The sequence below is a fragment of the Podarcis tiliguerta genome (genome assembly GCF_965153285.1).
Source record: "Podarcis tiliguerta genome assembly, chromosome: 9".
Lineage (NCBI taxonomy): Eukaryota > Metazoa > Chordata > Lepidosauria > Squamata > Lacertidae > Podarcis > Podarcis tiliguerta.
The window spans coordinates 8,694,251-8,710,733 of record NC_139542.1 but is presented as its reverse complement, the minus strand read 5'-3'; the positions used below and the strand labels follow the sequence as shown (position 1 = coordinate 8,710,733).

Below are 16,483 nucleotides of genomic sequence, written 5' to 3'. Positions count from 1 at the left end.
AGGTAAAGGGACCCCTGACCATTAGGTCCAGTCATGGCCGACTCTGGGCTTGCGGCGCTCATCTCGCTTTATTGGCCGAGGGAGCTGGCATACAGCTTCCGGGTCATGTGGCCAGCATGACTAAGCCGCTTCTGGCAAACCAGAGCAGCGCACAGAAATGCCATTTACCTTCCCGCCGGAGCGGTACCTATTTATCTACTTGCACTTTGACATGCTTTCGAACTGCTAGGTTGCCAGGAGCAGGGACCGAGGAACGGGAGCTCACCCCGTCGCAGGGAATCGAACCACCGACCCTCTGATCGGCAAGTCCTAGGCTCTGTGGTTTAACCCACAGTGCCACACACATCCCTAAAAGATACCCTACCTCTGCCTTAAAACATTAACATATATAAGTCCATTTGATTAACCATCTTCAAATATCTCAAGGGCTGTCACATGGAAAAGGGGACACACTTGTTTTCTCCTGCTCTGGAGGGTAGGACTCAAACCAATGGCTTCAAGTTACAAGAAAGGAAATTCCAACAAAACATCAGGAAGAACTTTCTGAAGGTAAGAGCTGTTCGATGGTTGGACAGTCTCCCTTGGGAGGTTGTGGACTCTCCTTCATTGGAGGGTTTTACACAGAGGGTCAGGGATGCTTTAGCTGAGATTCCTGCATTGCAAGTGGTTGGAGTAGATCATGTTCAGGGTCTGACTAGATGATGTTCAGGGTTCCTTCCAACTCTACAGTTCTATGGTTCTATGATAGGGTGCTTCTCTCCAGCACAGACTATAAGCTCTGGGAGTCATGATGGAAAAGGCAAGTCTTCAGCAATTTCTTAAGGGAACGTTTGGAGGGAGGAGAGAGAGAGAGAGAGAGAGAGAGAGAGAGGTTTTGAAGAAGGGGGAAAGGGAGGTGATTTTGGCATGCAGAACCAAGGATCTGTTTCAAGCGTAGGAAGAATCAGGCATGGCAACAAAGCGAAGGAAGGCCAGAGAGGGCCAAGAACAAGAGACTGCACCAAAATCAAGGAGAACTCTCCTTCTCAGCTGAAAAAGGAAGCAGGTTTGTGCCCAGAGAGAACAGTTTACATGGGACAGAAAAACCACAATGCCTCCAAGCTGAACGGAAGGAGGAATTGGAGGTGCAGCGGGGAGAGATGTTTAGTCTGATCTGTGAACTTCTTGTGGCAGGCAAGTTCCTGGTTGAAACCCAATCCAATGGATTAAATGCAGCGAAAAAATGTTCCAGTTTATTTACTTGTTTATAAGATTTCTTGCCTATATTTCTGCTTAGGGTCCTAGGTTTGGTAACAGTGGCATAATATACAGTTATGAAAATGGAGATAACCATTACAATGGCAGATGGACAGGACCGGAAAAGAGAAGACTGATAGCCATCTTCAAGTGTCTAAAGGGCTGTCACAGGGACAGTGGTGTAGCGTGGGTTGTCAGCACCCGGGGCAAGGCAAGTAATTTGCACCCCCTAGAGTGAGTGAGCCAGGTAGGGGCAGAGAGCTGCGAGTGTGAGCAGATGTTGCGCCCGGTGCGGCCGGGCCCCCCTGCACCCCCCACGCTCAGCCACTGCACAGGGAAGATGGGGCAAGTTTGTTTTTTCCTGCTCTGGAGGGTAGGACTCAAACCAATGGATTCAAGTTACAAGAAAGGAGATTCCGACTAAACATCACAAAAACTTTCTGACAGTAAGAAGTGTTCGACAGTGCAACGGTCTCCCTTGGGAGGTGGTGGACTCTCCTTCCTTGGAGATTTTAAAGCAGAGTTTGGATGGCCATCTGTCATGAATGCTTTATCTGAGATTCCTGCATTGCAGGGGGTTGGACCACTTGATCCTTGGGATCCCTTCTAACTCTAAGATTCTATGACTGCCCTCCAATGGAATAGAACAGTATTAATTTGGCGAAAGAGGTGAGTAAAACAAAGCACCTTAACAGTCAAAGACGCTGGACGCATCTCTTTGGGGAGGGAGTTCCACAATGTAGGGGCTGTCAGGAGCTCAGCCTACTCTCGAGTAGGCCCCTAGCAAAGACACATGCCCGACTGGCATGTTCTCTCCCTCCTGGTCTTTCATTTGGGAGCTTCAAAAGCTTTCTTTAGCCTGAACATCACAGCGACCGATGCCAACCGACACCGGCACACTTAGGGATCCACAGAGTTTGCGCAGTAGTGTAACAGACCTCAGCAACTCAACATTTTGGCTAATCTACTTTATTTACATATAAACACACACGGAGCACTGCAACATGGCTCCCTTTTTCTCTAGCATCAGACAGCAAAGAGAAAAAGAACAAAGGACAATTGTCCCACTTCACGGAACACAGTAACACAAACATCCTGTCTCTGTCACTTCCCACTCTGTGGAGTCAAAACATACACCGTCATGTGAAAGACAACAATCCCATTACTGCAATCATGGAGCAGGAATTCTAACAGGGGCTTCCACAGAGAAATGCCTCTGCTTCCATCGGCCACCATTCCCTGCACAGCTGAGAGTAGCCTAACTATGAAGGTCCCTCTGCCAATGTTAACACCAGCAGTCACTAGTTCCAATAGAAACTAGTAGGACAGAAGACCAACAATGGGTGGAGCCAAGGTCAATGACAAGACTAGCCTAGTAATTTTAAGTTTGCCCTCATCTTCCTCCTGCTGAGTTGTATAGGAGCAACGCCTGAGACCAAGGAGGAAGAAACTGACTGCTAGACCCTGGACTGCTTGTAAGTAAGAAGGCTGGAGCAGGCTGGCTGAGGGCTGACTGATGTTTTTGGTCCCAGTGGGCCATTCACTCTAATAGAGCAGTCTCCACTGCTTAGAAACCCAAGAAGGGAAAGTGATGGTCTTTCATATATTTGGGGTCGATTCAAACATTCACTTGGGCAAAGGATGGTTGAAAAGAGATCCACTTTTTGTTTTTCCCAGTTCATTTTCAAGGCGATTGGGTGCAAGCCTAATTTTCTGAAGTGGGGTGAAAAAAAGAAAAAAGAAACACCCCAGGAGATTTCTCAGTGGGGGAGGGGGAGTGCTCTAGCAGATATACATGTTTAGAAGGATATTTCATGTATCCCTACTGCATGTACACCCCTTCCGGATCAGGAGTCATACATGTTCGCACTAGATGCAGAAGGAAAGCCAAAAAGAGAGCAGCTCAGCAAAGCAGACTTGGATGAAAGGCACAAGACCCCAAAAGTGAAGGATGGGCAAATATATCCATTTTTGTTTCTCTCCATTTTTCATTCTTCCAGACTTAGCTCCAGTTCTCCACATCAGCTTTCAGAATGAATTTTCTCCCAATGAACACATTTTGGGGATGCAATTTTGCCTAATGTGCACATTTTTTTGCAAAGTGGTTCTACACCCGACACAGAAACCAAGTGGGCTGAAAGAGGAGGGAACCAGCATTGAAATTTAGCAGGCCCCAGAAGATGTCTTTCCTGACATCTCTTTTCCTCTTCTGCTTGTCCCCACCGAGTTAGCTTCACGGGGGGAGGGGGGGCAGACTTGTAACTTTTAATTCTTGCCAGCATGATTCACTTAGGAAGCAAACTGACCAGTCAGCACACTTAGTCTAATTAATTTGAAAGGAACTGTAACACTGCACTGCAGACTCTCCAAAAGTGCCACCAGAAAGCAATTTATTATCAAACAACAAGAAGGAAACCTCATGCAGAGAGTGGGTGAAAGAAGATCTCCAGGCTTCTCTTTCTCTAGCCAGGCCACATGCAGGGCCATCTTTACCCGGGGGTCCAAGGGGTGCAGGGCACCTGGGCGCTGAATTCTGGAGGGCGCCAGGCACCTGCCGCTGAAGCCGCCTAAGCTCTTAACTGTCTACCAGTTATGAAGTAATAAATAATAATAATAAAAATAATAGATAATTTTGATCAAGCTAGAAAATCTAATAATAATAATAATAATAATTTATTTATACCCCACCCATCTGGCTGGGTTTCCCCAGCCACTCTGGGCTGCTTCCAACAGAACACCAAAATACAATAACCTATTAAACATTAAAAGCTTCCCTAAACAGGGCTGCCTTCAGATGTCTTCTAAAAGTCTGGTAGTTGTTTTTCTCTTTGGTATCTGGTGGGAGGGCGTTCCACAGGCCAGGTGCCACCACCGAGAAGGCCCTCTGCCTGGTTCCCTGTAACTTGGCTTCTCGCAGTGAGGGAACCACCAGAAGGCCCTCGGCGCTGGACCTTAGTGTCCGGGCAGAACGATGGAGGTGGAGGCACTGGTATGCTGGACTGAGGCCGTTTACGGCTTTAAAGATCATTACCAATACTTTGAATTGTGCTCAGAAACGTACTGGGAACCAGTGTAGGTCTTTCAAGACCGGTGTTATACCTAGGAATTACCGAAATGTATACCTACTGTTTCACTAAAGGACTTTCAGCTTTGTGCACTCATTTACCAAAGACGTGCCACACCAGCAGCAGTGCTTGTCATTCACAATGGTGGCGCTTGTCAGATTTGGGGGCGCTGGGCAGATCTTTGTACCCCGGCAGTACATATGCTAAAGACTCCCCTGGCCATACGCCAGCATTGGCACTTGCTTTGTACCAAAAGTGGTTTTAGAATCATAGTGTTTGAAGGGACCACGGGGGTCATCTAGTCCAACCCCCTGCAACAAAGGGATCTTTCGCCCAACATGAAGCTTGAACCCACAACCCTGAGATTGAGAATCTCATGCCCTACCCACTAAGCGAGTCATATTCAAACTTGGCCCTCCAGATGTTTTGGGACTACAACTCCCATCATCCCTAGCTAACAGGACCAGTGGTCAGGGATGATGGGAATTGCAGTCTCAAAGCATCTGGAGGGCTGAGTTTGCCTATGCCTGCACTAAGCTATCCTCTTGCCCAGCTGGAATGCGTCCTTGAACTGCAAACAGGCCTTTTGTTTCCTTGGCTGGGGGAGAGGGAGAAAGGTGTGTAAGCGCATGTAGATTGCACAAAATTACACTTGTCCCCACCCGCTTTTGCCTCTGGCCACACCCACCATTGGCATGTGGCCCTCAGAAGCCTGCCCAGACAGGAGAGTGGCCCTCAAGTTGGAAAACGTACCTTAGTGAGCTGAAACTGAATAGGACGAAGCGAGCATAAACTTCGAAATACAAAGCTGTCTCAGCAAACACTTTGAGCCAAAAACTAGGGGGAAGAGGAAGACTAACAAGACATTCATTTCAAAAAGATGGATTCTAGTAACAATAAACTATTCATCAAGATGCTTCTGGGGAGCTGAGTGGATTCTGAATCGATGCTGGAATGACCACAGGATTCAATTAACATATTGATTCATTGGCTCTTTATCAGATCAATATTGGGCCACCAGCTAAGCAGACGTCAGCCAAAAGATAGGAAGGAGAGTCTTCGTCTAAAGACAGTTCTGCAATTCTTGCCTCCACCTTCCTTCTAAAATGTCAGTTGCACATACTCTGGGTAATAACTGAGTTCTAGCAGAACACAACACACACACAAACACAAATCTGGGATTCAGCAGCAACTTAATGCCAGGAAAGCTGTTATCACTGGGACACTGTTGGCATGTCTTCTGCGTTTTTAATAAAATGGACCCATGAGAGACTGCCTTTCTTTTTCTTTCTATCTCTCTCTATCAAGCAGAAATAATATCCTGACCAACTGCCCCTGTATAGATCTGTAGGATCTCCCAATATCCCAAGATATTGTTGAACTACAACTCCCATCACCCCTAGCTAGCAAGGCCAGAGCTTAGGGATGATGAGAGTTGTAGTCCAACAACATCTGGGGACCCACAGGTTGAGAACCACTGACTTAGATCATCCAGTTAAATTCTGCTAAGGGCTCCATGCCTTACAGAATATCATACAGTGGTGACCTGAGAAGTGCCATTTTCTGCTGTTGCCCGTTCCCTCTGCCACACCTAAAGCAGCAGCTATCAGTTGCTCCAGTCATCTGGCAAAGACATATTGTGGCGCCCAACCTTCCCCTGACCTATAAGATTGGACCCTTGTTTATGTGGATGAAACCCCTGAATCTCTGTTTCACTTGCCTCCCCATGCTTTTACAGGTTTTTATGCTGTTGTTTAATTGGTATGTTTTCTGTTTGCTTTAATGGATATTGCCTTTATAACCTACACGGCTTATGCCGCTTTGAGGTTTTCGAACTGCGAAGTGGTTTTGAAATGCTTTAAACGAAACAAATACCTGATCTTTCTACAATTGGGGGCACTGGGCAGTTTTTTGCACCCCGGTGCTACATATGCTAAAGACGGCCTTGCAAACCACAATGAATGTTAAACTATGGAGCTTGCTCTCACACAAGGTAGTGAGGGTTTCCAACTTGGCTGGCTTTTAAAGAGGATTAGAAATAGTCCTGTTCTCCTAGATGGCAGTGGCTACAAGACACAAAGACCATGTTCTGCCTGTGCTGTCAGGGGTAATATGCCTCTGAATAACAGTTGCTTGGAGTTACAAGTGGTGAGAGTCAGAGGTACTGTCTTGCACCCAAGATTGAGGGACAGCACGAGGTGTGCTCTTGTGACGTAATACAGACAATGCAGGATTTCGCATCATCGGGAGGAGGCTGAACGCAGAGCCTGGCATGGTGTGGCTTCTTCTCTCATGCTCAGGAGGAGCCAACCATTGGATCTAAGCACACTCAGCTTCCTCTGCTCCTCAACATTGAGGACGCCGAAGACCCCTCTGCCCCTAAGAGTTGGTACAGCTGGTGAGAGTGCTGTCGCTCCTGGGTTTTGCTGGTGGGCTTTCAAGAAACATATGGATGACCATTCTAGGAACAGGACATTGGACCAGATGGGCCTTTGGCCTGATCTAGGAGGGCTCTTCTTAAGTTCTTTTCCAGCGCACAAATTGCTATCCCCCCAATCTGCAGTTTGTGCATTGCTGGGCAATAATGTCATTAATGGCCCTTGACTGGGCTCCAAACTATAAGAGATGAAAAAGCACACAGAATTAACATGTTTTGATCATCTGCGGTTTCATCATTCCAATGGTTCGACTAATTGCATATTTTTCTGGTGCCTTTATTGTTCCTCTCACTGTCTTGTCATTTGACCCTCATTTTCTCTCACCTCAGCTGCCCTCTGTTTTGCGTCCGCTTTAAAGACAGGACTGACTTTCTACATTATGAGATTCCCAAATGCTTAGACCCTGCCAAAGGTCCACTCTCTCGTTCCAAGATATTGCTCAAGCACAACAACCCATGTACATCCCCAGCAACTACGTTCGTGTTTGGTTTTGAAGGAACTTGCACAAATCAGCTTTGCAAATTGAGCTTGCAAAGCATTTTCCTGGTTGCAACACACAGTCAGGGATCTCACAGGCGAGCCATGGCTTGGTATTGCTATCCAGCAATGCACACCTATGGAAAAAAGGTATGTGGCCTCTAAGGGTTCAGTCCAGGTGGCCATTATAACCAAGGCTGACCTGAAAAGTAAAGGAATTATGTAGCTACCTTGCTCATTGTCCATAGTTGCCATTCTAAAAATGCAAAATCGGAGAGAGAGAGAGAGAGAGAGAGAGAGAGAATATATAAACTGAAGATCTGGGAGGACTCCAGGTTCCCTGATAGTATCAGCACCTACCTCCCCATCACTTAATTCTCAGGTCCTTTTGAAACTTATCCCTAGGGACGAGGGAGGAATTAATGCACTCATTCTGAAACTAATGCACTCATTCTGAAACTAAACATGCACTGGAACAAAGCAGTCCTTCTGAATTTGTATTCAAATACTGATGAATTTTCATGAGGTTGTTTTTTAAATAAATAAACACCAGTTTATTGGGCATGATGTTCAGCTTCGCAATAGGTACCGCAGGACTGAGAAAGGGCATTCCAAGACTGAACACCAGATGTTAACAAAAAAATATTGACCCTCAACTTCAATGACAAATAAATGAAGAGCAACAATAACGCAAATGCATTACTGTTTCATAAGTACTAGCAAGGACAAGACTGACAAATTTGGATGCAATGAAACCTCGTGGAACCATTCAGACTAACTGCACACTTTCATATCATTATCTGTCTTTTGTGACAGCTTTTCCAGGACGGCTGTGTGCTGGATTCACCAGAGGCCCAAATACTGAGCCGAAATGGACTGAGCTAGGCAGCATTCGAATTGAGTTTAAACATCCTTGGTTCACAAAGGAGCCGTGATCCACACTGTGCAGGATTGCATCCTTCTGCTTAAGAGCTGTTGGACTTGAGAATCAACTCCTGTATGGAGCTAAGGCATCCCCACCCAACCTTTTTGAAACCCAGTGGTTCAACTCTATGTTAGAATAGGGTTTTAAAAACCTTTAGCCCTGCCCTCTTTCTTCAGGGATGGATCCGGTGCAAGCTGCAAGTCCCCTGGGTGACACTGAGTGAATTGACGCAATTCACATATCAGGGGTCCATGCACAGCTCTGCTTTCCTGATATGGGCCAGCATAACCATTCAAGTTTTCTAAATACCCACCCACATGGTCTCCTCCTTATTTATTTACACACACACGCACCCCAATGAGATCAAGGGTTTTTTCCACTCCATTTCATTCTCACAATAAGCCTCTGATGTAAGCTACACTGAAAAATAGTCATTGGCTCAAAGTCTGTGCAGGATTTGAACTTGCATCTGTCCAGTCCTAACCAAACACTCTAACCACTACACCAGTTCCCCCACAGCACCAGAATCTCTTCCAGGAGACCCAACAGATTCCAGCACTAAATCAACCAAGAGGGAAGCTGTCATCTTGACGTGAACTGAGATTTCGAATCAAAGCTACATCCATCTCCCATGGTGCACTGCAAAGGACACAGAATGGTGCAGACAAATTTAATTGTCTTATCCCATAACGAAGCACGACTGCTGAAGGTGAGTAGGTGTTGTCACTTGAGTTTTGTTTGCATGGCAGACCAAACGTAAAAGTGATATGCGAGTGGCTCTGAACTCTTTAGATACAGTGGTGGAGAACCTGTGGACCTCTACTACAAATCCCATCCCTGCTGCTGGTTGTGGCTTATGGGAGTTGGAGTCCAAAAACATCTGAGGAGAGGGGGGGTTCAGGTTTGCCACCCCTGCTTTGGAAGAAGGGCAGAGAAGAGGGGAGGGGCCCTTGACCTCTAGCCTCACCAGTGAAAAGGATCCTGGGTAGTGAGAGAAGGAAATACATTTTCCCCAAAACACTGAAGAACAACTGTCATGTTGACTGAAGCAAGGAAGCTTCATGTATTCAGATGCAAACAGCTAAACATGAAAAGAGTTCCAACACAGAAAAACATTCCCCCATCACATTTGGAAAAAAATTGTAAATTTATTTCTTGCCCGTCCTTCACCCTAAGGTCCTAGTGCAGTATTTCTCAAACGTGGGTCCCCAGCTGTTGCTGGGCTACAATTCCCATCATCTCTAGCTAGCAGGAATAGTGGTCAGGGATGATGGGAGCTGTGATCCAACAACATCAAAATGCAATATTAAAAGTAATTTAGAACAACTTAACAACCATAGAAATAAGGTGGGTTCTAAAAAGCAAACATCACAAGTGTTAAAAACCAAGGTAAAAAAGTGTGTCTTCAGCATTTGCCAGAAGCTGTAAATTTAAGGTGCTGGGCACATCTCTGTGGGGAGAAAGTTCCACAGCTTAGGGGCCACCACAGAGAAGGCTCTCCCAGGGGATGCCACCCCCCTGAGCCTCTGAGGGTGGGGGAACTACCAAGAGGGCCCCCTCTGCTGATCTCAGCACCTGAGAAGATCTGTGGGGAAGGAAGCATCCTTTAAGCTACTATGAGTTACTGATGATGTTTGTGACAGAAACAACCACAAATATTGACACTATCAGTAACCAAAAAGAATATCTTACCAGACCATCGCAGTTGCTAATAGCAACTGAAGCGCTTGGGATATCCACAAGATCTCCAACGTAAGCACAGTTGGTCGATATTGATTCTTTCTTCCATATTCTTTCGGTGACAGTCCCACTCTGACCGAGGCCAACGCCGTCTGTTCCGTTCCTTGTTTCCACAAAGTCTTCGTACCACTCCACCACCGCCCCGGGAGCTATTAGATGAGTGTTAGGCCTCAGTCTAAGATGGAACTCCCTTCCAAATGAAGATACATTGAAATATAGTTGCTTGGGGCTTGCCGATACATCTCTCACGGCTCTTCTTGAACGGCTTGCGGAAACTCTATGGGAGATGTAACTTCCGTCTGCTCTAGTCCTGATTGGGGTTGCTAAGACATACTGCTTTAGCTTGTGTTCTGATGTTTCTGTTAAAAGAAAAAAGAAAAAAGGCAGCATTTATATCAATGTCAAACGGAGCAGACACAGCCATCAATATTGCCCTTCATATCATCATAAGAAGAACCCTTTTGGATCAGTTCAAAGACTTTGAATCATAGAATCACAGAATTGTAGACTTGGAAGGGACCCCGTGAGTCATCTAGTCCAACCCCCTGCAATGAAGGAATCTCAGCTAAAAACATTCATGACATCTATCCATCAGGAGGCAGTTGGAGGTGGTATCTGGAGGTGGTTGGAGGATGGATGGCAGCTAACAGATTGAGGTTGAATCCTGACAAGACAGGAGTACTATTTTGGGGGGACAGGAGGCAGGTGGGTATGGAGGACTCCCTGGTCCTGAATGGGGTAACTGTGCCTCTGAAGGACCAGGTGCACAGCCAATGAATCATTTTGGACTCACAGCTGTCCCTGGAGGTGCAGGTCAATTCTGTGTCCAGGGCAGCTGTTTACCAGTTCCATCTGGTACGCAGGCTGAGACCCTATCTGCCCGCAGACTGTCTAACCAGGGTGGTGCATGCTCTGGTTATCTCCTGCTTTGACTACTGCAATGTGCTCTATGTGGAGCTACCTTTGAAGATGACCCGGAAACTACAACTAATCCAGAATGCGGCAGCTAGACTGGTGACTGGGAGCAGCCACTGAGACCATATAACACTGGCCTTGAAAGACCTACACTGGCTCCCAGTATGTTTCCGAGCACACTTCAAAGTATTGGTGCTGACCTTTAAAGCCCTAAACGGCCTCGATCCAGTATACCTGAAGGAGCATCTCCACCTCCATTGTTCTGCCCAGACACTGAGATCCAGTGCCGAGGACCTTCTGGCGGTTCCCTCACTGTGAGAAACCAAGTTACAGGGAACCAGGAAGAGGGCCTTCTCGGTAGTAACAGCCTCCCTGTGGAACGCCCTCCCATCAGATGTCAAAGAGATAAACAACTACCTGACTTTTAGAAGACATCTGAAGGCAGCCCTGTTTTAGGGAAGCTTTTAATGTTTGATGCATTACTGTATTTTAATATTTTGTTGGAAGCCACCCAGAGTGGCTGGGGAAGCCCAGCCAGATGGCGGGGTATAAATAAATCATCATTATCCTTTACCCACTACAGCCAATTCACTACCTATGGAAAGACCTCAATCAAGCACCTAGTTAAACTATGGGACTCATTTCCACAGCAGGCAGCAACGACCACCAACCTAAATGCTGGGAAACTCAAAAGTGTGTGTTCTTGTTCTTGAATTCTGCTTGCTGGTTTCCCCATGGCGTCTGGGTGACCACTGTGATGGGGCGCCAATTTTTGCTGTTGCACAGGGCGCTGCTCAAATTTGAGACCCCCAGGTCCGCCACTGCCACAAACACAATACTTTTCAAATGACACAGTTAGCACAAACAAGAGTGATCTGATGTGCCAGCACTAAATGCATTAAAAAAACCAACTCATTGGATGAGTAGTAGCAGAGTGAGTCCCCTGTACAGACATTTCCCTTTAGGATGATGGTTAGGTTCAGCCTTTCAGCTACAGTTCAAAAACAGTTGTTGTTTTTTAAAGTCCTGTAACCATCTCCCCATAGGGACGCAGGTGGTGATGTGGGTTAAACCACAGAGCCTAGGACTTGCCGATCAGAAGGTCGGCGGTTCGAATCCCCATGATGGGGTGAGCTCCCGTTGCTCGGTCCCTGTTCCTGCGCACCTAGTAGTTCTAAAGCACGTCAAAGTGCAAGTAGATAAATAGGTACCGCTCCGGAGGGAAGGTAAATAGCGTTTCCGGGTGCTGCTCTGGTTCACCAGAAGCGGCTTAGTGATGCTGGCCACATGACCCGGAAGCTGTACGCCGGCTCCCTTGGCCAATAAAGCGAGATGAGCGCTGCAACCCCAGAGTCGGCCACGACTGGACCAAATTGTCAGGGGTCCCTTTACCTTTACCTTCAACCATCTCCCCACATTTCAGCATGCGGGGAGAAGGGAAGAAAGCGAGCTCTTCAAGGAACAGAACCAACTATGTGTGAGCAGGTGAGAATAAATAGGAGAGAAGGAGACACCAGGAGGATTGTCTGCAGTCAGCAGAGAGCTTCCCAAGATCCATAAACATAGAAATGGAAGGCTGTTGCCCCCCCCCCTCTTTAAGTAGTCAAAGGCAATTAAAATTAAATGTGGCATGCTTAAACTCTGAAGGCATCCAGGCTTCTCAGCTTCCTTTGTCCCTTTTCCAGAGTCTACAGTCTATGGAAATGCAATTCCATCCATTGGTGGTGGAAAACAGTATTTTCCCCTCTCTTCATTCTCTCCCACACATCAGTTCCAGCACATCCTCTTTAGCTAATTAGGAGCTCTGCTAATAGCCAATAATAGTAAAAAGGGGGAAGAAGAAGATAAGAGTGAAAATGCTTACGCACAAGTTTTTAAACTTGGAAGCAGCCATTGATTCCAATGGAAGAGCCAAATAAGTACTCCAGAGTGCAGCATAAGGGATTTTTAAATTGTCCTGATTTTGTTTCTCAGACTCCTCATTTCTGCTACAGTTGCAAAATGGTTACGTTGTAAGGTTTTGCTCATGAAAGCACATCATATTCTCATAAGGAAGCATTCCAAAACATATAATTAAGCAAAAGGAAGGCATTTTTTTTTAAAAGTGTTACAACTTTTTAGCAGAATTCCCAGAGGGAGCAAAAAAAAAAAAAGTCAAGAAATCAGGTCTGCTGGACCACCGAAGTCGATCCCATCTACCCTACTGGAGTTAACTTGCATGTGTGATCTCATTCACGTTATTAGAGCTCATTGCAACTCATGGTCTCTCCTAACACGAGAACTTGTGGACATCAATAAAGCTGGATGCTGAAAGATTCGGGACAGATAAAATGAAGCACCTCTACAGTCGTTGCAGAGTTAGACTGTGGAACTCCCTCCCACAGGATAGCCACTAACTAAGATGGCTACAAAAGAAGATTGGACAAATTCATAGAGAAGAGAGAGTTATTGGAGGCTTCTAGCCATCATGGCAAGAAGAAGAAGAAGGAGAAGGAGAAGGAGAAGGAGAAGGAGAAGGAGAAGAAGAAGAAGAAGAAGAAGAAGAAGAAGAAGAAGTAGTAGTTTTATTTATACCCCACCCTCCCCAGCCAAGACCGGGCTCAGGGCGGCTAGCATCAGGTATAAAACAATTGATTAAAAGACAACATAAAAACAAGATTAAAATACAACATTAAAATGCAGCCTCATTTCAGTAGAAACTCAAATAAAAATAATTTGGAGGATGAAAACGTCAAATCTTCACCAAGGCCAACTATCCAGACTGGTCGTACGTGGGCCAGAAAAAAGTCAGGGAAGTCCCCAAATAGGAGTTCCATCACAGAAAGAGAAAGGAAAAAGGAAAGAGGGGAAGGGGATCAAGTTGATTCCAAGCCAAAGACCACGCGAAACAACTCTGTCTTACAGGCCCTGTGGAAAGAAATCAGATCCCGCAGGGCCCTGGTCTCATGAGACAGAGCGTTCCACCAGGCCGGAGCCAGTGTTGAAAAGGCCCTGGCTCTGGTTGAGGCTAATCTAATTTCCTTAGGGCCCTGGACCTCTTAGGTGTTGCTATATATGGACCTTAAGGTCCTCCGCAGGGCATACCAGGAGAGGCGGTCCCATAGGTATGAGGGTCCTAGGCCGTGAAGGGCTTTAAAGGTCAGAACCAGCACCTATGGCTATGCTCCACCTCCACAGCTGGAGCCAGCAACGTTGCTGGAAAGGGAAAGGATCTTGTCCTTGGGTCCTGCTTGCAGGTTCCCCACAGGGATCCGGGTGGTCACTGTGAGAACAGGATGTTGGATGAGAGGGGCCATTGGCCGGATCCATCAGACTCTTCTTCAGTTCTTGTTACACCACTTTGGCTACCAACTTGGCACCAACTTGAATGAAACACTGGAGGGCAAGGAAGCTCTGCCCTGCACAACTGATCACACAATGTGGTGCACAGACACATAAGGCTATCCTATGCATCCTTTTCTTGGCAGTAAGTCCCAATAAAATAAGCAGGATGTACTCCCAATGTAAGGGACGCGGGTGGCGCTGTGGTCTAAACCACTGAGCCTAGGGCTTGCCTATCAGAAGGTTGGTGGTTCGAATCCCCGCGACGGGATGAGCTCCCATTGCTCGGTCCCTGCTCCTGCCCACCTAGCAGTTCGAAAGCACATCAAAGTGCAAGTAGATAAATAGGTACTGCTCCGGCAGGAAGGTAAACGGTGTTTCCATGCGCTGCTCTGGTTCGCCAGAAGTGGCTTAGTCATGCTGGCCACATGACCTGGAAGCTGTCTGTGGACAAATGCCAGCTCCCTCGGCCTATAGAGTGAGATGAGCGCGCAACCCCAGAGTCGTCTGCGATTGGACCTAACAGTCAGGGGTACCTTTCTCTTTAATTTTTTACTCCTAATGTAAACATGCTAAACATGTAATGGCATTTTTTTATGCCCAATTACTTTTTCCTCACTCTTTTTTTTAATATATATATGAAATTCTCTTAATAAAATATTAATTTAAAAAATGTAAGCATGTTTAGATTAGACGAGTGGGAGAGAGGGAGAGAGAGAGAAATCTATGAAATCTAATAGCCTAATAGTCCTGGAAGTACATTTCCCTGTTCAGCCAGAGATGACAACTCCCAAGGGGCCACTTAAAATTCCCCCGTTGATTCAGAACTTAAAAGGGTCTCATTTATCACCCCAGTATGTCTGGTTCGGCCTACAGGGAGTCATCAAGGAAGCTTCGCAAGGCCTCTCCTAAAGGCAGCTGGCCAATGTCATCCCGCGAAGTACGAAAGCCAAGATCTTGTCAGAAACTCGTCAGTGTTATCAGAATTCTATCACCTCCCGGCTCCACATGCCAGGCGGAATGAGAGAGCCCAGAGGGCTGAGCCAAAAGGGCTTTGCAACACAAACTACCCTGCACACATCCAAGATTGTTTCTTCCCTAGCCGCAAAAGCTAAAAATACGTGGGTTTTTTTATTGTTAGCAATATGTCATCGGATGATGCATGAGAATTGCTCTTTGCTTTAAATTATATATGAGCATGAAAGATGCAGCTCCATAATTCAGCCTATATATATATTGGGCTATATATATATAAATCTTCAGTTTGGATGCCTAGAAGTCTACTTTTGCCACGCAAATCCCTCCCTCCCAGATGGCGAGGTGCCATAATCACATTCGCTGGATGACTGTAGGCCAGTGGTGGCTGGTATTGCTAGGGCGAGAAGCACAGGAAGACCAGCAGGAAGAGAAGTCAGATACAAGGCCAGTCAGAGACACTCCCTGACTGTGGATAAGAAATCAGAGAAGTGAGGACTGAGTGAGGACAGACTGAGGTCAGTGTGGTAGCGCCCCAATCCAGTGGCGTAGCGTGGGGGTGCAGGGGGGGCCGGCCGCACCGGGCGCAACATCTGGGGGTTAGGGTTAGGGGGCGCAAATCCACGGGTTAGGGGGCGCAAATCCACGGGTTAGGGGATGCAAATTACTTGCCTTGCCCCGGGTGCTGACAACCCACGCTACGCCACTGCCCCAATCACCCTAATGGTGCAAATGCTGTAAGCTCCTTGCCCCTGCTCGTGTATTGCTGAGCATATCGGTGACTCAAAAAAACCACAACCATTTAGCAGTAAGAGTGTCACATTGATGGAGCATGTGTAGGCAGGTGCATTGCAAAGGGGAGCACACACATTAAGCAGTGGTGTGCGGTCAGTGGACCAAGGGGACCAGTCTAGTCCTCTAAATGTTCCCCTCGTGTCTCCTTCCCAAAACCCAGGAAGCTACTGCACAGCTTAGAGAGGCACGATGTTCATGTGCCCAACATCAGGACATCTTGTGTGTGACATCACCCCCCATCCCATTGCCCTCTCAATCTGGTGCCTCTGGCCCTAATTTCGCCTCTACGAAATATTTTACAGCACACCACTGACATTAAGCCACAGACTACGGGTGCTTTCAGGAAAAGGGGAAAAATATATATGCCTATTTGTTTACAGGGACTTGTTGTGGGTGGTTAGCAACAGAGGAGAAAATTGGTTCATTTAGAATGTTAATGCGAAACTACTGAATTTGCACTTTCCTCCCAAATTTGCACTTCTTTGAATTTTACGATGCAGCTCGCAAGTCAAATAACCAGCACAAAATTGTCTACATTGTGGGAAAGAATGAATTAAGATGCAAATGCCGACAAAGGAAATGCATTATATTGGGAA

General features: G+C 46.6%; 1 protein-coding gene across 1 annotated transcript in view; it reads right to left on the bottom strand.

Annotated features, from left to right (window-relative positions):
- The window catches only part of ADAMTS3 (ADAM metallopeptidase with thrombospondin type 1 motif 3), a 136,428-nt gene that overhangs the window by 112,288 nt on the left and 7,657 nt on the right, over window positions 1–16,483 (bottom strand). The window contains exon 3 of the mRNA XM_083398240.1: window positions 9,834–10,240. Coding sequence (XP_083254366.1) covers window positions 9,834–10,240 — 407 coding nt within the window. The remainder of the gene's footprint in view (window positions 1–9,833; window positions 10,241–16,483) is intronic.